Raw genomic sequence first — 19,970 nt, 5'->3', positions numbered from 1 at the left:
ATCCACCATCCATCATCCATCCATCATCCATCCATCATCCATCCATCCATCCAGCCATCATCATCCATCATCCAGCCATCATCCATCCATCCATCATCCATCATCATCCATCCATCATCCATCCATCATCCATGATAGACTCAGGTTGGTTTGGATAAAAAAATTTTCCCATGATTAATAAAATCATTACTTGAAAACTGTATTTTCTATTTTTCTTTGTCAGATATAAGTGGAACAAAAAGTAAAAACAGAAGAAATTTGTTAGGAGGTGAATACTTCACAACTGACAAGATTGAATTTTGAAATGTTTACAAACGTGGTGATTAACAATGTACCTAATGTTGCCCTTCTATTGTGTGAAATTAAACAAAAGATCTTTACATTTTTCATCCAGGCCAAAAAACAGTTTTCATACTTATAAAATGTGTGTACGAGCAATGTTAAAAAATAAGGAAAAGATGAAGAACTCAGGGGAGGATCATAATCTCGTCACTGTAGCTGGAAGTCTCGCGGGATTTGGTAGAGCTATAAACTCCATCGCAGCCTCCTCTCGGCCTTTCTTTACCCCTTTAGCGGTGAAGGTGCAACAGTTATCGGTCGTCCCGAAGCCGGGTTCATCCGACACCCTCACCAACGAAGCTGAACTGAGCTCAACCTCCACTACAGCAACATGCCGCCCAAATTCGACCCCAACGAAATCAAAATCGGTATGTTTTCTGGGTAATAAACGCTGACGTGGTTCTCACAGCAGAGATGAAGCCGCTGTTAGCCGGCTACCCGCGCGCCCGGTGGCCCGCGGGCCGAGCGCTGAAAACGGTAAAGACTGAACACCAAATCCGGGCTGGAACGCCTGGAGGATGAGTGTGTGTGTGTGTGTGTGTGTGTTTTGATGCGATTAAGTAAAGAGTGTGTTGGGTGGATGTGAGGCAGTAGTCATGTAAAATTATAGGACGAGCTACCGCTCCACGTGCAGGGTAACCATCTAGCTAATGCTAATGTTAGCCTCTATACTAATTGGTGTCAGCTAGCTTGAGAGCTGACTTACTTTCTTAAGGGGTATTTAATAGTTTTTTTTATTAAGTTTATAAGCGTTTTATTTGACAGAAAAAGTTCTATATAAAAGTTTTATATAGAACGAAACCATTAAAAATAAAATAATCGTCCACTGCCATATAAAAAACATCAATTCCAGACAGAAACGAGCACAATAAAATGTTTTCTGTGTAAAACTAATGATTACAGTAGGTAATGTTTAGTAAATGTTAGAACAGGGTAAGGTACCTCAGTGACTGTATGTAGTGTTTACGGTTTTAGTTTGTCTCCAAATGTCTCAATAGAAAATAACAGAACAACAAAGCTGGTTTAGAAACGAGAGCGCTCACTTCTGCATAATCTGTAGGTTTGTTTTTTTCAGGTTCATTTTTCTGAAAAAAACAATAAGTCATGGAAGTTACCTGCAGTGGGTAAAGGATCTAGAAATTGTACTGAAGCAAGAAGTAGCAATGCTTTATAATGTAACTCAAGTAAAAAGTACTGTGAAGTAGAACTACGTTTTCCTTTTTTCTCTTCCCAAAAAGAGACTCAAGTAAATGTAACCAACTACTATCCACATCGTTTATTTGCCTCAACCAAACTGAGATAAAATGGTTGAAAACTTCCTCTTTTTGTTGTTGACTTTAATGTTTTTAAGGTTTCTTGGATGTGAAACATTCAGAAGGTTGAAACTTATTAATAAATTTTTTTTTACCTGACTTTGAATGCTTTATCATGTAAAAACCCAAAATTCACTTGGCTATTGGTGTTTAATTTTTAATATCTATTTTTGCCTCACTACAAATCTCCAGAGGTTCTGGTGTTGGGATAAATTACTTTGTTCAATCATATTTTAAAATAAATGCAACATTTAAAGTTTCTGCCATGGAAACAAAAATAGGAAACAGTTTAATCAGTGAAGGTTTCGGTCTGAGGGGTTAAATTTATTTATCAAGATGTTTCCCTCGGTGCCCGATCAACAAACATGGCCGTCTGTAGAGAAGATGTCTCCAATATGAGGTCTAGTGAATATGATGCATTAATCTGGGTAAAAATAAACGGATCATTGCTGAACAGATTCCCGTCCTTCAGAACCAGAACCTTTGTTTTAATGCCAAGCGCATTGTTTACTCATCCTAGTCTGAGTGAAGCTGGTTACCATAGCAACTGCCTCTGTTGTCTACCAGCTGGACCCGGTACTGGACCGTTTGTTTCAACCCGATTCTGTTTCCTGTCTTTTAGTCTACATGAGGTGCACAGGAGGGGAAGTCGGCGCCACCTCTGCTCTGGCTCCTAAAATCGGACCTTTGGGTCTGGTGAGTATCAGAACTCAGAACCGTTGAGCCCGACCCAGCCTCCCGCCACTGGATCGGTCCGACCCGGTGGCCGAATTCAGTCCAGTGGAGGCTGAGAGCAACCCGGCTTTAGGAAACAGGGCGGCCCGCGTCGTGGACCGCTCTGTGCCGAAAAGCCCGGAACACCAACCGGACCGGGTTTTGATGGAACCCCATCCTGACCCATTGGGTTTTAACCCGGTCCATTTTTCTTCTCCTCCTCAGTCTCCAAAGAAAGTCGGTGACGACATCGCCAAGGCAACCGGAGACTGGAAGGGCCTGAGGATCACCGTGAAGCTGACCATCCAGAACCGGCAGGCCGCTGTGCGTCCAACACAACAGAACTCGGCCTGGTTTCCCTCCAGAACCTTTTCTCTGCCGATACCAGAACAATAAATGAATTGGTTTGAGCCGAGATCTTAAAGTTCCAGAGAGCATGTATCCGAGTCCAGAACCGCTCCAGGTTCTGAAGCGGTTCTGGTTTGGGGGATTAGGTGGCATTCTGTGTAATCCGACTCTTTGTCTGTCGGGTTTTTCTTGTCTCAGAATCGTCTCGGTCCAACTGGGACTTTCTGATTGGTCTTGAGAGTCAGAGAAGGTTCTGGACGACCCGTTTACCTGAAACTGTTCTGATCTGGTGCTGATCCAGTTATTAAACCTGCTGGTTCTGATCGGGTTCTGTCTCTCTTCAGATTGAGGTGGTTCCCTCGGCTTCTGCTCTGATCATCAAAGCGCTGAAGGAGCCGCCTCGCGACAGGAAGAAGGTCAAGAACAGTAAGTGACTTCCTGTTGGGGAGGAAGGGACTTCCTGTTGGGCCGCCATGTTGAATCTGTTTCTGCTTCTTCCAGTCAAACACAGCGGCAGCGTCACGTTCGATGAGATCGTTGGCATCGCCCGGGTCATGAGGCCGCGCTCCATCGCCAGAGAGCTCTCAGGTGAGGCCCCGCCCCCATGCTCTAGCCCCGCCCCCACAGCCTCCCGCCACTGGACCGGTCTAACCCGGTGGCCGAGTTCAGTCCAGTGGAGGCTCAGAGCGACCCGGCTTTAGGAAACAGGGCGGCCCGTGCCGTGGACCGCTCTGTGCCGAAAAGCCCGGAACAAACCAGAAATCTGTTCTGATTGGGTTGGGTTCTGGATGGGTCGGGCTCTGATGGGACTCGTGGTTCTGTTTTTCTTCAGGAACCATCAAGGAGATCCTGGGCACGGCTCAATCAGTTGGCTGCACCATCGACGGCCACGCCCCTCATGATGTCATCGATGACATCAACAGTGGGAAAATGGAATGTCCTTCAGAGTAAAGATGGCGGTTCTGGAATAAAATGTGTTGAAACCGATCTGCTGGGTACTGTCGGTGATGTTCAGAAGGTCCGTTAACCTGGTTCTGGTTCTGAACCGGGCCTCCAAGACTGAAGTATAAATTGAACAGAGATTGAACTTCAATTTCAGTGACTAAACGCAGAAATCAAACTCGTAAAAACCTGTTGGTGCTTAGCTAAAGTTTTAAAAAAGATAACGACTCTTACTAAACCAGGGAGTTCAGAGTGACTGTAGTTGAGTGGAAGGAAAAACTGAGGCATCAGAGTGAGGTACATAAATCACTCTGGTGTTCAACATTCAAGGGTTCTGTCATCCTTGTTTCTACAGTACTTTCTCCTTCCACTGAACTTTCTAGTTTGATGCTGCTCAGTGTTCTGGGAAGAGCCAGTTAACTGTTGTCTGGTCTCTGCAGCTGCTTTTATATCTGTAGCAATAAAGAATGTCTAAATGTAGGCTCTTTATATGGAGGACTGATGCTGTCAAAACAGACGAATTAAGGAAATAACATTAACATTTAATCACGAGGGGAAGAAGGTGAATTATGCTATTTTTATTTTCTCATGTCAATTTTGGCAGCATCAGTCCTCCATACACTGGGACTGAAGTTAAATGAATACCTAAATGTACTCCAAAATAAAAGCCTTCATGTTGCACAGCAGTTCAGTTACACACAGGATTACTTTGACCTTTTAAAATTTCAGAATAAAAGCTTAACTTTTTTCACTTAAGTTTAAAACTACACGTTCAAATTAATGTTAACATTCTCCACAAAATAAAAGCCAAATTTAGGTGAGATATTTTGCATCTGAAATGAGTACTCAAAAGTAAAAGCTTAGATATTTTCAAAATAAAATCCTGACTATTCTATGGAGAACTGGTTCTGTGGTTGCTGCATTTTAAGCCTGTAATGGAATAAAACATCCTGGTTTCAGTTTTATACAAAACATTTATTGAAATATTTCAGTCAAACAAGTTTACAAAAATACAAACATGAAAACTACGATTCTGACCCGCATGGAGAACATCAGAACCGCTCCAGCTTGGCGGTCCGGATCCTTTAACGTTGTATTCCTGACCAATGTGGAAAAAATGGAGAATGACTCCAGTCCGGGATCTGGGTAATTCCGGTCCGGGGTCTGGAGTTGTCCAGCTGAAGCTTTCCTGTTCTAATGCTTGAAGAGGCTGAACCGGATCAGAACCGAGCGGGTCTGTTGGACGGTCAGTTGTCCTCCTCCTCTTCCTCAGCTTCCTCCTCAGGCTCCTCCTCCATGCGCTGCTGCTCCTCCTCTTCCTCCTCCTCTTCCTCTCTGCTCTTCTCGTTCTCGGAGTCGGCCTTCCTCTCCTTGTCTCTGCGTTTCTGTTCGCTCACCTCCTTCCTCCCCCTCTGGTCTTTCTTGTACACTGAGAACAAACCAGATGGGTCAGACCTCATTCCCACAGCATGATGCTGCCACTACCATGGTCTTAGTTAGTAGGTCCATCATCGCTTCATGTCTAAACCTCAGGACAGGAAGAGAAACATTGGACACAAAACAAGGAGGAAAGGAGGAAACAGTAAGGATGGAAGACAGGAAGGACAGAGGGACATGCAGGGAAGAAGACGGCTGAAGGACAAAGAAGAAAAGACTAGGAAAGGACGGAGACAGTGAAGGAAGGACAAGAAAGCAAAGCAGGATGGACAGTAGAGGGAAGGAACAACTTCCGTTGCGGACGGATGTACAAGCGCAGCAAACACATGGGTGATGCAAAACATTTAAATGCAGCAACTGCAGGAAGAAAGAGGAAAATGATGCAAACTGAAAAAGTTCTCCAGACCAGTAGGGGGAGCCGAACAGCAAGAGACCAGACAGTTGGAGGAACACAGAAAAGATGCGTTACTTCATATATTTGGCAATATTATAGAGCAGCAGCATAATTACAAAGGTAATATTACGGACCCAGACTCCCCCTAGTGGCCTGGAGGACTTTGTTTTGTTTGTCAAGTTTGCAGTGATCTCCATTTTGCTTCTGTTTCCTGTGTTTGAATCATTTTTCTGTTGTATTTGTATTTCTGTGTTTTGGTGCATCATTCTTGTCGGCACTGTCTGAATCAGAGCAGAGAGGAAGCGTCGGGACGCAGGCAGACGCAGCGTGGACGTGTCCTTACCTTCCAGAGCGTCCCGCAGCGGCTCCAGGAATCGCTCGAACTCCATCTCCTCCATGGCCGCCAGCACGTCTCCTGCGTTCAGCGTCTTCCTCTTGGCCTTCATAGCAAAGTTATTGGCGCTGAAACCAGGAGAGAAACGCTTAGCTTGACGAGCGCCGCGCCGGTCCCTGCAGCGTGTTAAAAACCCACCAGGAGGTTGCATACAGCACGAAGACGCTGGCCGCCTGGGAGATGGCGCGCCGGGCCTCTTTGGACACGTTCACCCCATCTGGGAGCTGCGAGGAACAAACGGTGCGGAGGAGTTATCTCTAAACACACGTCTGGTCAGGAAACACAAGCTGGCTCACAACTGCTCTTTTCACTCCCATCAGCAGGAAAAACATTCGCACGTTGATGTGTCAGCGTGAAAATCCTCACTGAGCTTTAACTGGTCCCTGTCCAGTTACCATCAATTAATTATTCAAATGAAACAGAAAAAAACTTTGTCACCAGACTGGGAAATGAGTTTAAAGCAGGCATTATTTTGGTCTTCGGTCCAGAACTACGTAAACCTGAATTGGTTTGGGGTCCAAAACCAAAAAACAATAAAAACAGAGATCCACCGTGGATAGAATCACTGCTAGCCCTGGTTACAGTCGCCATTTTTTACTGGTTCTGTTTACACGTTACCGGGTCTGGTATCAGTCAGCAGCTGTTTATAGACGCTGGTCGGATCAGAAGTCTGGCTGATGTCAGAACAGAGTTCAAATTAAACCCAAATCACTTAAATCGAGCTTTCTAGAACAGCGCCTACTGGTGGCAGCCTGTTGAAACTGCTCCACTGGTTCTGATTGTTTTGTTTTTGTTGAATCCTTTCTTTTTGCTGTGAATTTACTTTAGCTCCTTTTTTAGTATTTCTATTACCTTTCAGACTGTAGTTATGAGGTGTAACCATGGCAACAAGGTGTTTTTCAACTGGGAGCAGCTAGTTAGCATCTCAAATGTTCAAGCAATGTTGATATTGATCTGTTAGCGTAACACCGAGACTGCTAGACGGCAGCAGTCTTCAGTCAGAAGCCTAAAACACTCGTGGCTGACTGCTACTGGAGATCCTTACATCACGACTCTCTGAAGATAACTGAATGATATGAGTTATGACAGCATTTAATTTGCCTTTGAGATAAATGCAGTTTTTTAACTTTTACTCAAATCCATTACTTTTTACTGGAGGAGAAATTATCTCAGAATCTGTGACCTCTGACCCCAGGTAAAACCTGTTAGGTTATACAGAAGTTGGCCGTTTTTTATTTTCATGAGATGAAATCAAGCAGCGGAGCTTCTCGGTTATCTGGTAGAGAAGACAGTTTTGGTTCTGGTCATGTTAGGAAACATCCCGAACCAAAACTGACCAGAACCGGGACCGCTCTGGAAATAAACCCGCTCTCCCGTCACGAAGGCCAGCCTGACCTGCTGGAAACCTCCCCTCCTGGTCCCGGTGCTCGGCTCCCACTCACCGCCTCCTTGATGATGCGGGTGATCACCGCGTTGGGAAGGTTCAGGTCCTCTGGCCGCTCCGCCATTTCTTCCGCTCCGTCCCCCCTCCTTCTCCCTTCGCCGCCGCCGCGAGGCCCCTACGTACCAGCGCGCGCACGGTAGCCGCCGCTCTCTGACCGGGAGCCGCGTGCGGTTCAAGGAAAAGCCGCGCCGCGCTCCTTCACGCTCCGCAGGTTTGATTTTAGACGTTTCCCGCGAATCCTCCAGCCACCACGAGCCCGCCTGCGTCAACGATTCAACTTCGACCGCTGACGTAAGCGTGACGTATTTCCGCAGGTGCAAAAAAACTTAAAATAAAATAGGAAAATGACTAAAGTTGGTGGAAAAAAATGACATACTCCCTGCTAAAATAAAACAGTAATTGAGTAAGCAAATTATTTTAAGTAAAATATAACAGGCAATAAGATAAAACTAAATTAATTTATACTTAAATCAAATTAAATACACTAAAGTAAAATTTTATTCAGTGATCTTGCTGAAAACTTTATCTAATTAGAAAACAAAAATGCATTAAAATAACATTGAATGAAATGTAATTAATTTGACAACAATAACTTAGAGTATGTTCAAGTTGAACTGCAGTAATGAAATTAATTTAAATTCATTTCTATAAATATGACATACAAAAGTAAAATATGTACGTAAATAACAAATCCTAAATATATTTATCAACCTGATAAATATTTCAAAATACAATTTTATAAAAATAAATGAAACTGTATTGCCCATATAATTAAAAATATTCTAAGATTGAAAAGTTACAGAAATAATAAAAATTTGTTAGACTAAAAAAGTTCAAATATTTTCTGTAAATTCAGTTAATCATAAAGAAATTTTTTTACACCAAGTTATATTGAATAACAAATATTACGATACAAGAAGCCACCATCAAAATACAGAAAATTATATCATAATGTACTAAAACAAAATTAAATACATTAAGTTAAGATAAAGAAATTAAAGCATCGATCAAATAACTAAAAGTAAACTGAGTTTAATAGATTTGCAACAAAATAAACATGTTAAAATAAAAATGATTGGATTAAATAAAACACAAAAATACTTGTTATATTAAATAAATATACCAACATTTAATTAAACTGCAGTAAATCTGATTAAAGCTATTATAAATAGAGTGAAGATTATTAACTGTAGTATTTATTCCTTTTTAATGCTTTTCTTGAGCCCAGACTAAATTCATATTAAACATAATGTTCAATGATGTTTTTTGGAGCTCAGCTTCCAGCATCATCTTCATCAGACAGGAGAAGGTCAAAGGTCTGTCAGGGGAGAAGGTATTTAGGTGGTTTCCATGGCAGCTGCTTCTTCACACATGATGCAGCCCACATGCCTGAAAACACGGTGAAATCACTGAAATCCCACTGTGGAGTCTTAGCGCCCACACAGTTCAGGTTCCTGGGGCCGATTCTGGGCATCGCTCCAGGATAAACGTCAAGGTTCCTGGACTCCTCTATGTTCCTCTGATCTGCAGCTGGAACATGTCAGAAAATATCACTGCAGCGACTTTCAGTAGTGTTTAGTTCACTACTTGTTTAGTGAACTAAACAAGTAGAATATTAAAACTTTATCTTTATAACTTTGTTTTAGGGATGGGAGAAAGCCTGATGATAATCTTGAGTTGACAAACAAAGGGCATAATTCAGAGCTGTCCAAACTTTTTGTCATGAGTTGTTAAAAGTTGTTAAAATATTAATAACATTTTTTAAACAAACTTTTGGTGCCTATTTGTATTTTAGCTGCTTGATAATAAACTGAGCAATGTTATATTTGGATTTTTGGAGAACGCAGACATGTAAATGATTGTAGATACAATACATGAAGAAAGCCCACAGTTTCTTCATTTTTTGGGTTGTTTTCTTACATATTAAATAATATTTGCTACTGATAAAAAGTAGGTAAGTACTTATGTTTCTAGATAAATGCAAAAACTTTGTTATAAATGGGAATCTATATTTCTGTGCCTAATATTTTCTTAACAATATGTTGTTTATCTGTAAAATATGCTGAAAAAGTTTCCGTCTGCATCTACAACCTAAACTTGCAGGCCAGACTTGCTTCATTTGGGCCGCCCAAAATACTTCAGAGGAACGCAAAAGGCCCACGGGCCACACTTGGGACACTCCTGCCATAAATGACTTTCAGGAATTTTATTCAGGTTCTTTTATAGCAAAATAACCTTAAAATAACATAATAGTTTCAGGCAATAACCCTAGCAGTGAAGGACTTTAAAGAGCTACCTTTGGTTGAAAACAGTGTTACTATCAACTTTGAATTGTCTCTGTTTTTCTTTTCATTGAAGAAACTCAGTGCTTCTCCTGATCCCAGCAGACAGTCGTTCTGGTTCTGTTGAAGATTTCTTCTTGTTCACAGAGAGTGATTCCTCTCATGTTTCTGGTTATCCATAATGTTGCTGAAGTTAGCTTATATCTAAAGAGGATCGGTCTGATCAGCTGCTCACTTCAGCCTCCTGGAAAATCCTATCTCTTCACAGAATAAAAACTCTAAGAGTTATAATAATATTACTAATTAACTGGGAGGGGTCTTTCAAATCAAATTCTGCCCAGTTTCCTGTATAACCTCAGTCTGGCTCTGACTTAACTTCATAATAAATCATTCTATTAGGATATTTTTTCCTTCTCAATTCTGCCCACATTTAAAATTACAGTGTTAGCAGGCTCTCCTAAGATTGTTATGAAGTTTGACATTATTAAATTTTAAACGAAGTGTAAATAAATCTAAATTATAAACAACATTTTCAGTTTGTCCTGAGTGTTAGTGTATTTCCAATGCAGTATCATATATACAGTATAGTATCACAATAACTAAATTTAAAATACGCTATGAATAATTAAATTTAAGCTGATAAAGTAAAAGAAGCACACAATAGTAAAGTAGTTGAAATAAAAAAATCTGAACAATTTAAAAGTAATATAAAAATGTATTTCAAATAGGAAATAAACATGTTGCTGAAGTTGCTGTGATGAAATTAAATACGAGTACAAAATAAAATGCGGTTAAAGTTAGCAATATATATATATGAACGTAGTAATCAATCAAATAGAAATAGTTCCACAAAATAAGATAAAGTAGTAGCAATATGAAATAAATTAAGTTGCAAGAAATACACTGAAGTGCGGGTAACTAATAAGATTGCATTAAAATGATCCAAATCAAATAATGACTTTTTAGAAATCAAATAATATTAACAGATTAGCGGCTTGCTGGAGGAAATGCTCCTGTACCGACCCGAAGCGTCCCCTTATCAGCGGAAGTGAGCGTGAAGCAGATGTGAAACTCTATAAATGTTTTTGGACCGAACTTCGTTTGTTCTGGTCTGGTTCGCCTGCGGTTCTCCTGTCAGAACCGAACACTCACCGTTTCTGAACTCTGGTGCGTAAAGATGTTTGTTTATGCAGCACTACTTTTGTGTGTGCATCCGACAGGACATAGAAACATAATTAAACATATTTAAATTTCCTTCAATATGACAGATAAGAGAAAAAGTGTTCCACGGTGTCCACTCCCCGTGTTTTACTCGGGCCTATTCACGCGCAGTGTCTCGTTTCGGCGTGGATCCGACGGAACTGCTGGCGTATTTCAGGGATCTATTTTCTGTCGGATGGCTGTGATGCGGCTCCCTCTCGCCTGTGCCAGGCCGCCATCTTGAATTTTAATGTTAATTTCCAGAGAAAAACAACAATAATGTGTTTGCTGTGATATTTCCTCCTGGGTCTCGTAACGGATCTGGATCAGGACCGCTGTTTTGTTTCTCAATCCGTAATATTGTGAGTATTGTTCGTGTCGTGGGCATTTAAACGTGTGGAAAGCTCTCGTGAGGGATAATCGTTCCGGGACTCTCGCAGCCTCTTGCGACCGCTGGAGGCTCGATCCTCTCGGCTGCAGGCTGCCGTTAACCTTCCTGGCAGGGAGAAAATTAGCCAGCAGAGCTAACGCTAACGGAGCAGCCGGAGCTAAAGCAGTGAGTGTCGGTGTCCGGAAACAGTCGAGCTCCGCCGGGACATAGCTCAGTTTTTGTTCGGTTCCGAACACCCAGAAGAGCCCAGCTTCCAGTCTGGATCAAATATGTATCCCTTTATTGTTTGGAAATAAACAATAAAACTTAACCGAGATCTTCTTCGGTTAAGCTCGCTTAGCATCCTGCTGAGGTTGTAGCTAGCAGAGTGCGGTTACCACGGTTCTTTAAACCGGTGTCCCCAGACTGGACCGGGGTGGGTTTGGTGAGCAGCCGGGATGCTCAGCGGGGAATTATGGGGCTGTTTATGGGACTGTAGCGACTGTGTTGTGCTGTCACGCCGGCCCGGCTTAGCCTGCCCCAGGGTTACATTTTTGGTTGTGATTCTGACGGTTGCTGGTTCGAAACCAGCGCAGCATGTCAACATAGTCGGCCTCAGCCGTCGGCGTGGCCTTCCGGGTTCCCACAGCCTCATTATCCTGATCGGAATGCTGTTTGTTTGGTGCTAACGTTAGCCCTGACAGCTAATAACACGAAGCACTCAATGCTTAGATGACCGATTAAACAACAATTCTACCTTATACGTGATTGAAATACTAAAATTTTGAGTATTCGGCCATTGAAACCTTGAAAATCGGGATTCAAATGGTAAAGTACAGTAAAAAGGACCGTTCACCTGACAGCTGCTGCAGTGCTTGAGGTTACCACTGAGGGGCGCTGCGAGACCACGTAAAATGATCATAACATTGTGACCATGGAAAATGTCAACATTTTCACCTGGCATCAATATACACTAAAATAGTTTTCATTGTCATTGAACATGACTGTATGAACATGAATACATAATTCCAGGTTTGTTTGAACGTTCAAATAACCCAATGGATGAAATCATAGAGCAATTTTTCCCAAAGCTGAGCATGTGTAGAATCAGAAATCTGACAAATCATGTCTAAGGATATTTCTGAAGCATATCAAGGTGAAAGAGGTATAAAAATAAATAAAATGAGGGCAGTCTATTAGCTGCTGTTTTGTTTGTGTAGTTATTGTTCTGGTTAAGCTGCTTTGTTTGTTGTTAACTGAAATGCATGCAGAACCGGTGACCAGGCTGGGCCATGTTGCTCTGATCCAGCCAAGTTTCTGCTGCAGAACTTGCCGCTGGTTTGATGGAACAATTCAGGACCCGGTCCCAGTTTGCTGCCCCATGTCAGTGTCATGTCAGTGTCGTGTCAGTGTTATGATCCATCACACTGGCAGGCAGTGTGATGGATCATGTACGATAGGGCCCGTGTTCCTCGTCCAGGGGGGAGTTTGGGCAGTAGCAGTAAGTCATTCACCATTCTGACCAGTTCTTCTGCTGCTGCTGACGGCTTGGAGCCAGAGACCTCCAGGTGGAGTCCCTCAGGGCTCATTTGAAGGAGCAACTTCAGAGGACTGAGTTCTGCTGGGAGGCTGCAGTATTTGGAGTTACCGCTAGGAGGCGCAGTGGGGCCATTTCAAACCAACATGAAGCCTGGAATATTTCACTTGATAAATTTGTCAGCAAATGTAACTTTTTTACATATTTGGAAATGTTCATTTACAAGAAATGGAAAAAAAAATCTTTTTCAAATTATAATTCAGTAAAGAGTAAATAATGTTGCAGAAGGTTGATATGTTTTTCTCCCTGGGGAAGGTTTGTTCACTGCTCATCCAATGAGATTGTTGGTTTTTCACCTGTTTTCTGCTCTGTTTGTAGGTTTCTAACCAGGCCGGTCTTCCCCACTCGAGCACCTTCATCTGAGCGACTAAATGAAACTGGAGCAGGGGGCTTGTGGGCATGAAGTGGCTGGGCGAATCCAAGAACATGGTATTAAATGGCAGACGCCACGGGAACAAGTTGACCAGCAGCGATCAACCGGTGAGCCAGACTCGCTCCCAGCAACCGCAGCGGACGTCGCTGCGCCACAGCAGGAGCCACCCACGCAGCCGCAGATGCAGCCGCAGTGAGTTCAGAGCGCAGCCGGGCGCGCCGCCGGCTGTACGATCCGGAGGCTAACGCAGCTCTGTGGTTCCTGCAGGGTGTAATGGCGCCAGCCTGGAGGCGGAGCGGCGCTACGTGCCGTCGTCAGGGATGACCGCCAAGGAGCTGTGTGAGAACGATGATCTGACCACCAGCCTCATCCTGGACCCCTACCTGGGCTTCCAGACACACAAGATGAACACCAGGTCCATTTACCCATTTTATCGTCTTTAACTTTTACAATATATTACATTTTTTCTTTATAACTGCTTGAATCTTATTTTTTCAAACCTTTTTATTACTTGTATTTTCTGCTTCCTATTTTTATTCTATATTTATAAAATATTTTATATATCATTTTGTGCCTCATTTATTTTTGTATTTTTTTGTTTATTTGTAATTATTATATATATTTTTTAGATTTGTTGTAATTTTAAATTCTTTTACTTTTGATATTTAACATTCTTTAGTATGTGTTTTAATATCCTTACATTTCAAAAAATTTAATTTATCAAAATCTCTTATTTGTAATTTTTTTTCTTTCTAATATTCCTATTTTTATATTAAAATTTTTAATGTAATTTTTTGTTCATATATTTTATGTAATGTGCTATTTTTTATATTCTACTTCATATTTTAATATCTTTATCTCTTTATTGTTAGATTTTTATTGGTTTGAATTTTTAATATATTTATTATTTTTATTACCATAATATTTCAGATGAAACTATAAGTTTTTTTAATCTCCGCTCCGGTCAGCATCACGTCTCGTCTCTCTTTTGAAACTCCTCCTACCAGATTCCGACCAATCAAAGGACGGCAGGAGGAGCTGAAGGAAATCATCGAGCGCTTTAAGAAACATGACAACATGGAGAGGGCCTACAAGGCGCTGACGACGGGAGACTGGTGCCGGAACCTGTTCCTGCACAAGTCCAAGGCTCAGGAGAAGCTCTTCAAGCAGCACGTAAACTCCGCCTCTCGCTCCGCCTCTCGCTCCAGGCGTGGCCTCTTCCTCCCGGCTCTAACTCTCTTCTCCCTCCAGGTGTTCGTCTACCTGCGGATATTCACGGCAGACAGCGGCTTCGAGATTCTGCCCTGTAATCGCTATTCATCGGAGCAGAACGGAGCCAAAATCGTGGCTACGAAGGAATGGTGAGCTCATCCTGCTGCTACTTCTTCCGGGGACCCGGACTGGATCTGGACGGGATCCACTGGTTCTTCTGAAGGTTATTTTTGGTTTGTCAAACTGCAGCCGTTTCCATGACGCTGCTGCTTTGATGAATCGCTCTGTTGCTGTATGGATGGGTCATTGCGGCCTTGATCAGTAAATCGTTGCAGCTCTGTAAGGAAGAATTGTTCTGTTGCCGTGCGGCCGGCCCGTCTCCGTGCGGCGCTAACGGAGGCCTGGTTGATGAGCCTCTCCTCTGTTGCTGTCTCGTAGGAAGAGGAACGATAAGATCGAGTTCCTGGTGGGCTGCATCGCCGAGCTGTCGGAGAGCGAGGAGAACATGCTGCTGCGCCACGGAGAGAACGACTTCAGCGTCATGTACTCCACCAGGAAGAACTGCGCCCAGCTGTGGCTCGGCCCGGCCGCCTTCATCAACCACGGTAAGCCCCGCCTCCTCCCCTGAACTCCTCGCTGCTGCTGCTCCCTCTAACTTCTGCTCCTCTTCCTCCTCTGCTCCTCTTCCTCAGACTGCCGGCCGAACTGTAAGGTAGGCTGCTGGCCGCTCCTGATTGGCTGCCGGGCCGTTGGAAGCGGTCCTGACGGGTTCTGTGTTTGCAGTTTGTGTCGACGGGCCGAGACACGGCCTGCGTCAAGGTCCTGAGGGACATCGAGCCCGGGGAGGAGATCTCCTGTTACTATGGAGACGGCTTCTTTGGGGAAAGCAATGAGTTTTGTGAATGTTATACGTGTGAAAGGTGAGCAGCACCTTCTGGACCTTAAAACACGGCCTGGATTAAAAACTCCTCTGAAGTTCTGGCTGCAGTCAGAACAGAAACACATTCTGGTTAAATCCTAAACTTCATGATTTTCAGTCACAGTTTGAGCTGACCGTCTTTCTGTTCCGGGTTCTGTTCAGACGGGGAACCGGTGCTTTCAAATCCAAAGCTGGGCTGCCGGCGGAGGTTCCGGTCATCAACAGCAAGTACGGGCTGCGGGAGACGGACAAGCGGCTCAACCGGCTGAAGAAACTCGGAGAAGGGAACAGGAGCTCGGACAGCCACTCTGTGGGATCCCACACCGACGTCGACTCTCAGGAAATGCCAAAAACACATCAATGTAAGGCCGCCACTCACCACGGATCAATAATATCCCAATATTGATTGGAATCTGCAGACGGGAGGAGTTACATCAGTTCTTAGATTTATTGATTTTGTTGTCTTTAGCATTTATTATGTTTCATATTTTTTCTTTATTGTTAAATTTTATATTTGTAATTTTATGTAAATTTTTTATATTTGTATTCTCTGTTTCCTAGTTTTCATTGTATATTTATGAAATATTTATATATAATTTTAATTTAATTTTTGCATCTTTAATTAGTTAATTGTATACATTTATTGTTATATTTTTATTAGTTTTTATTTCTTTTACATGTGGCATATAAAAGATATTTTAATATATGTTTGAATGTTTTTATGAATTTCCTAAGAATTTAACTTTATTGTAATACGTTTTGTGATATTAAATTATTTTTATATTTGATATTTTTTGCAATTGACCGTATTTTAAAAATTTTCAAAGAAAATATAATCTTTTCTAAGCTTTATTTTTAATATTTGTTTTACTTTTTAATTTTTTTTAATGTAATAAAACTATATAAAGTACTTCACTGTAACAATAGTGGTATAAATAAAGTTGAGTGATTGTTTAATGTTATTTTTAATATACATTTTAAATGTATTTCTATCTAATGCACAGTAACATATCTTAAAATAATGTAAAAACTAAATAAAAAATAATCTTTTATATAGCTTTTATTTCCTGTGTCTCTGTTTCCCTGCAGCTGCCAGAACCAGAACTTCATCTTCATCGTCTTCATCGCCGGGCCTGAAGTACCGGACCCGGACCCCGAGCAGACAGACTGTGTCCCGAGCAATCTCTACCTCATGTTCCAAACCGGCTCCAGGAAACAGCAGCAGGGAACCAAAGAGACTTCGCTCCCAGTCCAAGCCTCCCAGCAAGGTGCGGCTGCGCAGCCGCAGGCGGGCGGCGGCAGCCCGCTCAGACGCCGCCCCGCTGGGCCTCAGGGACTCCAAGGTGCTGCCGTGTAAGAGCATCGTCACCGTGAAGAAGGAGAAGGACGGTCCGGAGGTGGCACCGCTTGGCCCGAGGGGCTGCCTGACCCGACACGCCGCCAAGGAGAACGGCGGCCTTCCCGACGGAAGCCGCGGCTCCGCCTACAGGACTCGCAGGTCCACGCGGACCCTGAAGGCCCCGGAGCCCACGCCGGGCGCCAAGCTGGAGCCCGGCGCCATGGACGGGCTCAGCCCGGTACCGGGCGGCGTGGTCATCAAAACGGAGCCGGCGGACATGGACGAGTACCTGCAGCACGGCAGCGGCCTGTCGCAGCCGCCGGTTCTAGGCGGCTACGGCCGGAGGAGCTCGTGTTCGGGCCGGAAGCGGCCGTCCCGGCTCCGGACTGAGCGGACCATCAAATGCGAAGGCTCCGACTGCGAGCCATTTGCTGCGGGGCGTGATGGCGGGAACATGTTGCTGAGCTTCGCCGACAGACACCGGGACTACAACGGCGTGGCCAACGGCGGCAAATCCCTCCGCCGCGATAAGAGCAAGAGCGGCTGCCGCTCACAAGACAAGGCCAAGAAGAAGCGGCGCATCACGCGCTACGACGCGCAGCTAATCCTGGAGAACAGCGGCGGCATTCCCAAGCTGACGCTCCGCCGGCGGAGGGACAGCAGCAGCAGCAAGACGGCTGACGGCGCCGACGCCGTGGCCTCCTCCACGCTCAGCCCCACCTCCTCTAGCAAGATCAGCATCAAGTTCAGCAAGGAGCACGACAAGGACAAGGCCGGCTCCTACATTGCCAAGCTCAACAACGGCTTCGCGCCCGTTGTCCATGGCAACGCCACCAAGCTGAAGATCCAGCTGAGGAAGGAGGACGACGCCCGGCGGCTCCAGGCCAACGGGGATGCGGCCGGCGGCGTCCATCGCACCCAGAAGGTCCTGGCCGACCCTTCCTCTGACGAGGACGACGACGACGACGATGATGATGAGGAGGAAGAGGAGGAGGAAGACGACTACTTCCACAACGACTTCGAGGACGACTTCATTCCACTTCCTCCGGCGAAGCGTCTGCGGCTGATCGTGGGGAAAGACTCCATCGACATCGATATCTCCTCCAGGAGGAGGGAGGATCAGTCTCTGCGGCTCAACGCCTGAAGCTTCTGTAAATACCGCCGCCGCCGCTGATGATGGACAGGAAGTGACGTGGAACTCGAATCATCACGGAGCGGACCCGGGTGCTGTTGACCTGCGGCAAAGCTCTGCTCTCCGCTGAACTTCCAGTCGGACCGGATCCGGTCCAGGATCCGGCCGAGTCTCCAGTGGAAACGGGCTTTGTTTTGAGTTGTACTGTTCCTTTAAGAGAATGCACTTGTTGTTTCATCATGGACGTGTAGAAAGTGTACAGATCATGGCTTCTGTCTCCAGGCAGGTTTTTGCTCTGTGTCCGCGCTCAGAGCCGTTTATCCAGAGGCATTAGAGCCGCTCCGCCGCCAGGTCCGCTTCCGGTTCTGCTGCCGGTTCTGCTGGGCGTCCGCCGATCAGCAGCCAGGGCCCCACAGCCAATCATGTTCCTGAATGAATCACAGCTTTAGGTCGGGCTGAGTCCAAACAGCTGCTGATTTTTCCTGATTTCTGGAATACCGTCATAAAAAACCGTCCGGATCTTCAGGAAAACGTCACAATAAGCTAATATAAAAAAACCAATATGGAGTCAGCTTCCCAGAAAGCTGCGCTGTCCCTTTAAGAGGAGCAGAATGGATTTAAACTGCTTCAGCCTGGAAAAATTCGATTTTCCAGATAAAAACGGAAACGGCGTATCCATCTTCATTTTCCCAGACATTATTCCGGATCATTTTCCAAACAGATCAGGAATCTGGGTTTCAGTTTTCATTTTTTAAACTGATTGTTGAAGTTCAGATCCGATATCCTGACATCCAGTTCGGACCAGAAAGCACCTCAGGCTTTTCCAAACTCTCATTCCCAAATCCTTCCTCCTATCTGCTTCTTTTTTACTTCCAAGTTGAAATGTTTATTTCGGAACGGATCCGGTTCCATCTGGATCTGCTTCATTACAAATCTGTTTCCAGAAAAGTTTCTGGATTCTGAAGTGATTCTAAAACAAATCCTGGAATTGTGAGTTTGGAAACTCTGGAACGGTAAATGTGGATTCCTGGTTTGAATCAATGAACATTTGGACCTGACCAGGATAAACTCGACCCGGTTCTGCTTGTGGTTCTGATTTCCCAATGGTATTCCAGATTTTTAACCCCAGATTGGGAATCAGGTTCCGGCCCGGTTCCCTGACCTGGAATCTGATGGTATTCCCTGCAGGAAAGCTGCTCAGCTCTGCAGCCTTTCAGAATTAAAGCACAGGCCTCCTGTTCCTCCTCGCATCACAGCAGAACCGGAACCAGAACTTGGCAGCAGAATCCGGCTGGGCTGACGCTCCGACCTGAAGCTGATGTACAGAAGGACCTCTGACCTCTGACCTCTCCCCCCAGCTGAGTTTTCCCTCTCCTCTCCCAGTTTCCCATGATTCTCGGCGTCGCTGACACTACAGCCTGTCTCTCTTCTTCTGTGGTGCTACTCAGACTTCCTGTCCAGAGTCGCAGGAGGACGGCGGCAGGAAGTGTTTGTTTGTTTACAGGAAGTTGTTTTCAGCTTCTCTGAGGAAGACTTCCTCCTCCTCTTCCTCCTCTGAGGTCAGCTCAGAGATCCCTGATTGGTTGTCGCCCCCTTCCTCCTCCGTCTGTCTGAGCAGGATCAGCTGGGAACGTCGACCCGTTTCTGTGTTACCGTTCACATCACCAGCAGCCAATCAGCGTCTTGTCCCGCCCCCGTCGGCCAATCAGCCTTCTCCCTCCTCTCTCACTGTAAACTCTTCCAGGTGCGGCCGCCAGCTTCCAGCGGCCTGAGGCGGAGGGCGGAGCGTTGCCAAGCGCTAGCAGAACTAAAGCAGGCAGATATTGTCCAATATGTAAATCATGTGAACACATCTTGTACTTATTTAACAGTTTTGAATACTTGAAAACTATATAAAGTTTCTTTGTGACTCTTGTTTCTGAGCCTGTTTCTGTCGGGTCGAAGCCAAACGCAGCATCTGGATAAAGTATTCACACACTGACTGAGAAAAACATCCAAATGTCATGTTGCATGACCTCTGACCTTAACCGAGCAGGTGGCCAGACCAGGCCGGTGAATTTTAACAAGTCAAAAATAAAAATGTCACATTTTTTACATTTTTAATTTCATCAATTTAATTTATTTATAGGTTTTCCCTTTTATGTCTTAATTGAAATTGATCCTGTCAGCCTTTCTATGACCTGGTAACATTTTTAAAGCGGGGCCATGGCCCCCTGCCGCC

The 19,970-nt window shown here is 44.5% G+C and overlaps 3 protein-coding genes, 1 long non-coding RNA gene and 2 other non-coding genes across 9 annotated transcripts; 4 read left to right on the top strand and 2 right to left on the bottom strand.

Annotated features, from left to right (window-relative positions):
• The first annotated feature begins 520 nt into the window (after positions 1-520).
• Positions 521-3,701, top strand: rpl12 (ribosomal protein L12). Of its 2 annotated transcripts, none has more exons than XM_032561712.1 (6): positions 521-707; positions 2,275-2,348; positions 2,592-2,690; positions 3,059-3,140; positions 3,216-3,302; positions 3,547-3,701. In XM_032561712.1, exons 1-6 carry the CDS (start codon positions 671-673, stop codon positions 3,663-3,665), a joined length of 498 nt encoding a protein of 165 aa, XP_032417603.1. In that variant the 5' UTR covers positions 521-670; the 3' UTR covers positions 3,666-3,701. The 2 variants fall into 2 exon arrangements, with proteins under 2 accessions (XP_032417603.1, XP_032417604.1); XM_032561713.1 differs by having other exon boundaries at positions 549-816.
• Positions 2,390-2,515, top strand: LOC116719289 (small nucleolar RNA SNORA65). Its single transcript, XR_004339158.1, has one exon. It is a non-coding gene; the product is annotated as a small nucleolar RNA SNORA65 (small nucleolar RNA).
• Positions 3,345-3,470, top strand: LOC116719288 (small nucleolar RNA SNORA65). The gene has a single exon (XR_004339157.1). It is a non-coding gene; the product is annotated as a small nucleolar RNA SNORA65 (small nucleolar RNA).
• A 909-nt stretch (positions 3,702-4,610) lies between the features above and the next one.
• On the bottom strand, positions 4,611-7,621 carry pole3 (polymerase (DNA directed), epsilon 3 (p17 subunit)). The gene is made up of 4 exons (XM_032561715.1): positions 7,324-7,621; positions 6,020-6,105; positions 5,831-5,949; positions 4,611-5,085 (listed from the first exon to the last, which is right to left on the bottom strand). The coding sequence occupies exons 1-4, from the start codon at positions 7,387-7,389 to the stop codon at positions 4,904-4,906; spliced, it is 453 nt and encodes a 150-aa protein (XP_032417606.1). The 5' UTR covers positions 7,390-7,621; the 3' UTR covers positions 4,611-4,903.
• Positions 7,622-8,515: 894 nt separating this feature from the next.
• LOC116719241 (uncharacterized) lies at positions 8,516-10,257 on the bottom strand. The gene is made up of 2 exons (XR_004339148.1): positions 9,622-10,257; positions 8,516-8,855 (listed from the first exon to the last, which is right to left on the bottom strand). It is a non-coding gene; the product is annotated as an uncharacterized LOC116719241 (long non-coding RNA).
• Positions 10,258-10,654: 397 nt separating this feature from the next.
• kmt5b (lysine methyltransferase 5B) lies at positions 10,655-19,664 on the top strand. Of its 3 annotated transcripts, none has more exons than XM_032561675.1 (10): positions 10,655-10,774; positions 13,093-13,339; positions 13,415-13,562; positions 14,155-14,320; positions 14,399-14,508; positions 14,798-14,964; positions 15,052-15,071; positions 15,143-15,279; positions 15,441-15,640; positions 16,368-19,664. In XM_032561675.1, exons 2-10 carry the CDS (start codon positions 13,174-13,176, stop codon positions 17,759-17,761), a joined length of 2,508 nt encoding a protein of 835 aa, XP_032417566.1. In that variant the 5' UTR covers positions 10,655-10,774; positions 13,093-13,173; the 3' UTR covers positions 17,762-19,664. The 3 variants fall into 3 exon arrangements, with proteins under 3 accessions (XP_032417566.1, XP_032417565.1, XP_032417567.1); XM_032561674.1 differs by lacking the exon at positions 10,655-10,774 and adding an exon at positions 10,992-11,169; XM_032561676.1 differs by lacking the exon at positions 10,655-10,774 and adding an exon at positions 11,210-11,363.
• Positions 19,665-19,970: the final 306 nt, after the last annotated feature.

Source organism: Xiphophorus hellerii, chromosome 4, assembly GCF_003331165.1.
Source record: "Xiphophorus hellerii strain 12219 chromosome 4, Xiphophorus_hellerii-4.1, whole genome shotgun sequence".
Taxonomy (NCBI): Eukaryota; Metazoa; Chordata; class Actinopteri; order Cyprinodontiformes; family Poeciliidae; genus Xiphophorus; species Xiphophorus hellerii.
The sequence above is the reverse complement of the archived record's forward strand: the minus strand, read 5'-3'. Positions and strand labels throughout refer to the sequence as shown.

Bases quoted from the DNA above. Each gene is read 5' to 3' on its own strand.
- rpl12 (XM_032561712.1), top strand. From the start codon at position 671: ATGCCGCCCAAATTCGACCCCAACGAAATCAAAATCG. The intron at 2,349-2,591 runs GTGAGTATCAGA...TCTCCTCCTCAG, and splicing joins AAATCGGACCTTTGGGTCTG to TCTCCAAAGAAAGTCGGTGA. The intron at 2,691-3,058 runs GTGCGTCCAACA...GTCTCTCTTCAG, and splicing joins TCCAGAACCGGCAGGCCGCT to ATTGAGGTGGTTCCCTCGGC.
- pole3 (XM_032561715.1), bottom strand. From the start codon at position 7,389: ATGGCGGAGCGGCCAGAGGACCTGAACCTTCCCAACGCGGTGATCACC. The intron at 5,950-6,019 runs GTGGGTTTTTAA...TCCTGGTTTCAG, and splicing joins GTGCTGTATGCAACCTCCTG to CGCCAATAACTTTGCTATGA. The intron at 5,086-5,830 runs GTAAGGACACGT...GTTTGTTCTCAG, and splicing joins GCTGCGGGACGCTCTGGAAG to TGTACAAGAAAGACCAGAGG.
- kmt5b (XM_032561675.1), top strand. From the start codon at position 13,174: ATGAAGTGGCTGGGCGAATCCAAGAACATGGTATTAAATGGCAGACGC. The intron at 14,321-14,398 runs GTAAACTCCGCC...TTCTCCCTCCAG, and splicing joins AGAAGCTCTTCAAGCAGCAC to GTGTTCGTCTACCTGCGGAT. The intron at 15,072-15,142 runs GTAGGCTGCTGG...CTGTGTTTGCAG, and splicing joins ACTGCCGGCCGAACTGTAAG to TTTGTGTCGACGGGCCGAGA.